Raw genomic sequence first — 7700 nt, 5'->3', positions numbered from 1 at the left:
GGCTCAGCTGTAGTTGTTGTTGCAGCTGTAGTTGTTGGCTCAGATGTAGTTGTTGTTGCAGCTGTAGTTGTTGGCTCAGATGTAGTTGTTGTTGTAGCTGTAGTTATTGGATCAGATGTAGTTGTTGTCGCAGCTGTAGTTGTTGACGCAGCTGTAATTGTTGTCGTAGCTGTAGTTGTTGCAGCTGTAGTTGTTGGCTCAGTTGTAGTTGTAGTTGCAGCTGTAGTTGTTGGCTCAGCTGTAGTTGTTGTTGCAGCTATAGTTGTTGCAGCTGTAGTTGTGGTTACAGCTGTAGTTGTTGTCTCAGCTGTAGTTGTTGGCTCAGATGTTGTTGTTGTTAAAGCTGTATTTGTTGGCTCAGCTGTAGTTGTTGTTAAAGCTGAAGTTGTTGGCTCAGCTGTAGTTGTTGCAAATTTAGTTGTTGTTGCAGCCGTAGTTGTGGGCTCAGATGTAGTTGTTGGCTCAGCTGTAGTTGTTGTCGCAGCTGTAGTTTTTGGCTCACCTGTAGTTGTTGCAGCTGTAGTTGCTGTTGCAGCTGTAGTTGTTGTTGCAGCCGTAGTTGTGGGCTCAGATGTAGTTGTTGTTGCAGCTGTAGTTGTTGTTGCAGCTGTAGTTGTTGCAGCTGTAATTGTAGTTGCAGCTGTAGTTGTTGTCTCAGCTGTAGTTGTTGGCTCAGCTGTTGTTGTTAAAGCTGTACTTGTTGGCTCAGCTGTAGTTGTTGTTAAAGCTGTATTTGTTGGCTCAGCTGTAGTTGTTGGCTCAGCTGTAGTTGTTGTTGCATCTGTAGTTGTTACCTCAGCTGTAGTTGTTGCAGCTGTAGCTGTTGATGCAGCTTTAGTTGTTGTTGCAGCTGTAGTTGTTGGCTCAGATGTAGTTGTTGTTGCAGCTGTAGTTGTTGGCTCAGCTGTAGTTGTTGATGCAGCAGTAGTTGTTGATGCAGCTTTAGTTGTTGCAGCTGTAGTTGTTGTTGCAGCTGTAGTTGTGGGCTCAGATGTAGTAGTTGTTGCAGCCGTAGTTGTGGGCTCAGATGTAGTTGTTGTTGCAGCTGTAGTTGTTGGCTCAGATGTAGTTGTTGTTGCAGCTGTGGTTGTTGGCTCAGTAACAGTTGTTGTTGGCTCAGCTGTAGTTGTTGTTGCAGCTGTAGTTGTTGGCTCAGCTGTAGTTGTTGTTGCATCTGTAGTTGTAGTTGCTTCTGTCGATGTCTGCTCAGCTGTAGTTGTAGCAGCTGTAGTTGTTGCAAATTTAGTTGTTGGCTCAGCTGTAGTTGTTGTTGCATCTGTAGTTGTTGGCTCAGCTGTAGTTGTTGCAGCTGTAGTTGTTGTTGCAGCCGTAGTTGTTGGCTCAGATGTAGTTGTTGTTGCAGCTGTAGTTGTTGGCTCAGCTGTTGTTGTTGATGCAGCTGTAGTTGTTGATGCAGCTTCAGTTGTTGTTGCAGCTGTAGTTGTTGGATCAGATGTAGTTGATGTTGCAGCTGTAGTTGTTGGCTCAGATGTAGTTGTTGTTGTAGCTGTAGTTATTGGCTCAGATGTAGTTGATGTCGCAGCTGTAGTTGTTGACGCAGCTGTAGTTGTTGTCCTAGCTGTAGTTGTTGCAGCTGTAGTTGTTGACTCAGTTGTAGTTGTAGTTGCAGCTGTAGTTGTTGGCTCAGCTGTAGTTGTTGTTGCAGCTATAGTTGTTGCAGCTGTAGTTGTGGTTACAGCTGTAGTTGTTGTCTCAGCTGTAGTTGTTGGCTCAGATGTAGTTGTTGTTGCAGCTGTAGTTGTTGTCTCAGCTGTAGTTGTTGGCTCAGCTGTTGTTGTTGTTAAAGCTGTACTTGTTGGCTCAGCTGTAGTTGTTGTTAAAGCTGAAGTTGTTGGCTCAGCTGTAGTTGTTGCATCTGTAGTTGTTGGCTCAGCTGTAGTTGTTGCAGCTGTAGTTGTTGATGCTGCTTTTGTTGTTGTTGCAGCTGTAGTTGTTGGCTCAGATGTAGTTGTTGCAGCTGTAGTTGTTGGCTCAGCTGTAGTTGTTTTTGCAGCTGTAGTTGTTGGCTCAGATGTAGTTGTTGTTGCAGCTGTAGTTGTTGGCTCAGCTGTAGTTGTTGCAAATTTAGTTGTTGGCTCAGCTGTAGTTGTTGTTGCATCTGTAGTTGTTGGCTCAGCTGTAGTTGTTGCAGCTGTAGCTGTTGATGCAGCTTTAGTTGTTGTTGCAGCCGTAGTTGTTGGCTCAGATGTAGTTGTTGTTGCAGCTGTAGTTGTTGGCTCAGCTGTTGTTGTTGATGCAGCTGTAGTTGTTGATGCAGCTTTAGTTGTTGTTGCAGCTGTAGTTGTTGGCTCAGATGTAGTTGTTGTTGCAGCTGTAGTTGTTGGCTCAGCTGTAGTTGTTGCAAATTTAGTTGTTGGCTCAGCTGTAGTTGTTGGTGCATCTGTAGTTGTTGGCTCAGCTGTAGTTGTTGCAGCTGTAGCTGTTGATGCAGCTTTAGTTGTTGTTGCAGCCGTAGTTGTTGGCTCAGATGTAGTTGTTGTTGCAGCTGTAGTTGTTGGCTCAGCTGTTGTTGTTGATGCAGCTGTAGTTGTTGATGCAGCTTTTGTTGTTGTTGCAGCTGTAGTTGTTGGATCAGATGTAGTTGTTGTTGCAGCTATAGTTGTTGGCTCAGATGTAGTTGTTGTTGTAGCTGTAGTTATTGGATCAGATGAAGTTGTTGTCGCAGCTGTAGTTGTTGACGCAGCTGTAGTTGTTGTCCTAGCTGTAGTTGTTGCAGCTGTAGTTGTTGGCTCAGTTGTAGTTGTAGTTGCAGCTGTAGTTGTTGGCTCAGCTGTAGTTGTTGTTGCAGCTATAGTTGTTGCAGCTGTAGTTGTGGTTACAGCTGTAGTTGTTGTCTCAGCTGTAGTTGTTGGCTCAGATGTAGTTGTTGTTGCAGCTGTAGTTGTTGTCTCAGCTGTTGTTGTTGTTAAAGCTGTACTTGTTGGCTCAGCTGTAGTTGTTGTTGCATCTGTAGTTGTAGTTGCTTCTGTCGATGTCTGCTCAGCTGTAGTTGTAGCAGCTGTAGTTGTTGCAAATTTAGTTGTTGGCTCAGCTGTAGTTGTTGTTGCATCTGTAGTTGTTGGCTCAGCTGTAGTTGTTGCAGCTGTAGCTGTTGATGCAGCTTTAGTTGTTGTTGCAGCCGTAGTTGTTGGCTCAGATGTAGTTGTTGTTGCAGCTGTAGTTGTTGGCTCAGCTGTTGTTGTTGATGCAGCTGTAGTTGTTGATGCAGCTTCAGTTGTTGTTGCAGCTGTAGTTGTTGGATCAGATGTAGTTGATGTTGCAGCTGTAGTTATTGGCTCAGATGTAGTTGATGTCGCAGCTGTAGTTGTTGACGCAGCTGTAGTTGTTGTCCTAGCTGTAGTTGTTGCAGCTGTAGTTGTTGACTCAGTTGTAGTTGTAGTTGCAGCTGTAGTTGTTGGCTCAGCTGTAGTTGTTGTTGCAGCTATAGTTGTTGCAGCTGTAGTTGTGGTTACAGCTGTAGTTGTTGTCTCAGCTGTAGTTGTTGGCTCAGATGTAGTTGATGTTGCAGCTGTAGTTGTTGTCTCAGCTGTAGTTGTTGGCTCAGCTGTTGTTGTTGTTAAAGCTGTACTTGTTGGCTCAGCTGTAGTTGTTGTTAAAGCTGAAGTTGTTGGCTCAGCTGTAGTTGTTGCATCTGTAGTTGTTGGCTCAGCTGTAGTTGTTGCAGCTGTAGTTGTTGATGCTGCTTTTGTTGTTGTTGCAGCTGTAGTTGTTGGCTCAGATGTAGTTGTTGCAGCTGTAGTTGTTGGCTCAGCTGTAGTTGTTTTTGCAGCTGTAGTTGTTGGCTCAGATGTAGTTGTTGTTGCAGCTGTAGTTGTTGGCTCAGCTGTAGTTGTTGCAAATTTAGTTGTTGGCTCAGCTGTAGTTGTTGTTGCATCTGTAGTTGTTGGCTCAGCTGTAGTTGTTGCAGCTGTAGCTGTTGATGCAGCTTTAGTTGTTGTTGCAGCCGTAGTTGTTGGCTCAGATGTAGTTGTTGTTGCAGCTGTAGTTGTTGGCTCAGCTGTTGTTGTTGATGCAGCTGTAGTTGTTGATGCAGCTTTAGTTGTTGTTGCAGCTGTAGTTGTTGGCTCAGATGTAGTTGTTGTTGCAGCTGTAGTTGTTGGCTCAGCTGTAGTTGTTGCAAATTTAGTTGTTGGCTCAGCTGTAGTTGTTGGTGCATCTGTAGTTGTTGGCTCAGCTGTAGTTGTTGCAGCTGTAGCTGTTGATGCAGCTTTAGTTGTTGTTGCAGCCGTAGTTGTTGGCTCAGATGTAGTTGTTGTTGCAGCTGTAGTTGTTGGCTCAGCTGTTGTTGTTGATGCAGCTGTAGTTGTCGATGCAGCTTTTGTTGTTGTTGCAGCTGTAGTTGTTGGATCAGATGTAGTTGTTGTTGAAGCTATAGTTGTTGGCTCAGATGTAGTTGTTGTTGTAGCTGTAGTTATTGGATCAGATGAAGTTGTTGTCGCAGCTGTAGTTGTTGACGCAGCTGTAGTTGTTGTCCTAGCTGTAGTTGTTGCAGCTGTAGTTGTTGGCTCAGTTGTAGTTGTAGTTGCAGCTGTAGTTGTTGGCTCAGCTGTAGTTGTTGTTGCAGCTATAGTTGTTGCAGCTGTAGTTGTGGTTACAGCTGTAGTTGTTGTCTCAGCTGTAGTTGTTGGCTCAGATGTAGTTGTTGTTGCAGCTGTAGTTGTTGTCTCAGCTGTTGTTGTTGTTAAAGCTGTACTTGTTGGCTCAGCTGTAGTTGTTGTTGCATCTGTAGTTGTAGTTGCTTCTGTCGATGTCTGCTCAGCTGTAGTTGTAGCAGCTGTAGTTGTTGCAAATTTAGTTGTTGGCTCAGCTGTAGTTGTTGTTGCATCTGTAGTTGTTGGCTCAGCTGTAGTTGTTGCAGCTGTAGCTGTTGATGCAGCTTTAGTTGTTGTTGCAGCCGTAGTTGTTGATGCAGCTTTAGTTGTTGTTGCAGCTGTAGTTGTTGGCTCAGCTGTTGTTGTTGATGCAGCTGTAGTTGTTGATGCAGCTTCAGTTGTTGTTGCAGCTGTAGTTGTTGGATCAGATGTAGTTGATGTTGCAGCTGTAGTTGTTGGCTCAGATGTAGTTGTTGTTGTAGCTGTAGTTATTGGCTCAGATGTAGTTGATGTCGCAGCTGTAGTTGTTGACGCAGCTGTAGTTGTTGTCCTAGCTGTAGTTGTTGCAGCTGTAGTTGTTGACTCAGTTGTAGTTGTAGTTGCAGCTGTAGTTGTTGGCTCAGCTGTAGTTGTTGTTGCAGCTATAGTTGTTGCAGCTGTAGTTGTGGTTACAGCTGTAGTTGTTGTCTCAGCTGTAGTTGTTGGCTCAGATGTAGTTGTTGTTGCAGCTGTAGTTGTTGTCTCAGCTGTAGTTGTTGGCTCAGCTGTTGTTGTTGTTAAAGCTGTACTTGTTGGCTCAGCTGTAGTTGTTGTTAAAGCTGAAGTTGTTGGCTCAGCTGTAGTTGTTGCATCTGTAGTTGTTGGCTCAGCTGTAGTTGTTGCAGCTGTAGTTGTTGATGCTGCTTTTGTTGTTGTTGGCTCAGATGTAGTTGTTGTTGCAGCTGTGGTTGTTGGCTCAGTAACAGTTGTTGTTGGCTCAGCTGTAGTTGTTGTTGCAGCTGTAGTTGTTGCAAATTTAGTTGTTGGCTCAGCTGTAGTTGTTGGTGCATCTGTAGTTGTTGGCTCAGCTGTAGTTGTTGCAGCTGTAGCTGTTGATGCAGCTTTAGTTGTTGTTGCAGCCGTAGTTGTTGGCTCAGATGTAGTTGTTGTTGCAGCTGTAGTTGTTGGCTCAGCTGTTGTTGTTGATGCAGCTGTAGTTGTTGATGCAGCTTTTGTTGTTGTTGCAGCTGTAGTTGTTGGATCAGATGTAGTTGTTGTTGCAGCTGTAGTTGTTGGCTCAGATGTAGTTGTTGTTGTAGCTGTAGTTATTGGATCAGATGAAGTTGTTGTCGCAGCTGTAGTTGTTGACGCAGCTGTAGTTGTTGTCCTAGCTGTAGTTGTTGCAGCTGTAGTTGTTGGCTCAGTTGTAGTTGTAGTTGCAGTTGTAGTTGTTGGCTCAGCTGCAGTTGTTGTTGCAGCTATAGTTGTTGCAGCTGTAGTTGTGGTTACAGCTGTAGTTGTTGTCTCAGCTGTAGTTGTTGGCTCAGATGTAGTTGTTGTTGCAGCTGTAGTTGTTGTCTCAGCTGTTGTTGTTGTTAAAGCTGTACTTGTTGGCTCAGCTGTAGTTGTTGTTAATGCTGAAGTTGTTGGCTCAGCTGTAGTTGTTGCATCTGTAGTTGTTGGCTCAGCTGTAGTTGTTGCAGCTGTAGTTGTTGATGCAGCTTTAGTTGTTGTTGCAGCTGTAGTTGTTGGCTCAGATGTAGTTGTTGTTGCAGCTGTAGTTGTTGGCTCAGCTGTAGTTGTTGTTGCAGCTGTAGTTGTTGGATCAGATGTAGTTTTTGCAGCTGTAGTTGTTGGCTCAGATGTAGTTGTTGTTGTAGCTGTAGTTATTGGATCAGATGTAGTTGTTGTCGCAGCTGTTGTTGTTGATGCAGCTGTAGTTGTTGATGCAGCTTTTGTTGTTGCAGCTGTAGTTGTTGGATCAGATGTAGTTGTTGTTGCAGCTATAGTTGTTGGCTCAGATGTAGTTGTTGTTGTAGCTGTAGTTATTGGATCAGATGAAGTTGTTGTCGCAGCTGTAGTTGTTGACGCAGCTGTAGTTGTTGTCCTAGCTGTAGTTGTTGCAGCTGTAGTTGTTGGCTCAGTTGTAGTTGTAGTTGCAGCTGTAGTTGTTGGCTCAGCTGTAGTTGTTGTTGCAGCTATAGGTGTTGCAGCTGTAGTTGTTGTTACAGCTGTAGTTGTTGTCTCAGCTGTAGTTGTTGGCTCAGATTTAGTTGTTGTTGCAGCTGTAGTTGTTGTCTCAGCTGTTGTTGTTGTTAAAGCTGTACTTGTTGGCTCAGCTGTAGTTGTTGTTGCATCTGTAGTTGTAGTTGCTTCTGTCGATGTCTGCTCAGCTGTAGTTGTAGCAGCTGTAGTTGTTGCAAATTTAGTTGTTGGCTCAGCTGTAGTTGTTGTTGCATCTGTAGTTGTTGGCTCAGCTGTAGTTGTTGCAGCTGTAGCTGTTGATGCAGCTTTAGTTGTTGTTGCAGCCGTAGTTGTTGGCTCAGATGTAGTTGTTGTTGCAGCTGTAGTTGTTGGCTCAGCTGTTGTTGTTGATGCAGCTGTAGTTGTTGATGCAGCTTCAGTTGTTGTTGCAGCTGTAGTTGTTGGATCAGATGTAGTTGATGTTGCAGCTGTAGTTGTTGGCTCAGATGTAGTTGTTGTTGTAGCTGTAGTTATTGGCTCAGATGTAGTTGATGTCGCAGCTGTAGTTGTTGACGCAGCTGTAGTTGTTGTCCTAGCTGTAGTTGTTGCAGCTGTAGTTGTTGACTCAGTTGTAGTTGTAGTTGCAGCTGTAGTTGTTGGCTCAGCTGTAGTTGTTGTTGCAGCTATAGTTGTTGCAGCTGTAGTTGTGGTTACAGCTGTAGTTGTTGTCTCAGCTGTAGTTGTTGGCTCAGATGTAGTTGTTGTTGCAGCTGTAGTTGTTGTCTCAGCTGTAGTTGTTGGCTCAGCTGTTGTTGTTGTTAAAGCTGTACTTGTTGGCTCAGCTGTAGTTGTTGTTAAAGCTGAAGTTGTTGGCTCAGCTGTAGTTGTTGCAAATTTAGTTGTTGGCTCAGCTGTAGTTGTTGC

The 7700-nt window shown here is 44.3% G+C and overlaps 1 protein-coding gene across 1 annotated transcript; it reads right to left on the bottom strand.

Moving 5' to 3' along the window:
• Nucleotides 1-1346: 1346 nt before the first annotated feature.
• LOC117807850 (cell wall protein DAN4-like) lies at nucleotides 1347-2000 on the bottom strand (the record flags this gene model as incomplete). Its single annotated transcript, XM_034677261.1, has 1 exon — nucleotides 1347-2000. A coding segment is annotated over one exon (654 nt), but the record flags the coding sequence as incomplete, so codon positions are not given.
• Nucleotides 2001-7700: the final 5700 nt, after the last annotated feature.

The sequence above is a fragment of the Notolabrus celidotus genome, chromosome 23, assembly GCF_009762535.1.
Source record: "Notolabrus celidotus isolate fNotCel1 chromosome 23, fNotCel1.pri, whole genome shotgun sequence".
NCBI classification, from domain to species: domain Eukaryota; kingdom Metazoa; phylum Chordata; class Actinopteri; order Labriformes; family Labridae; genus Notolabrus; species Notolabrus celidotus.
Note: the sequence above shows the minus strand (reverse complement) of the source record. Positions and strands in the feature narration are given on the sequence as shown.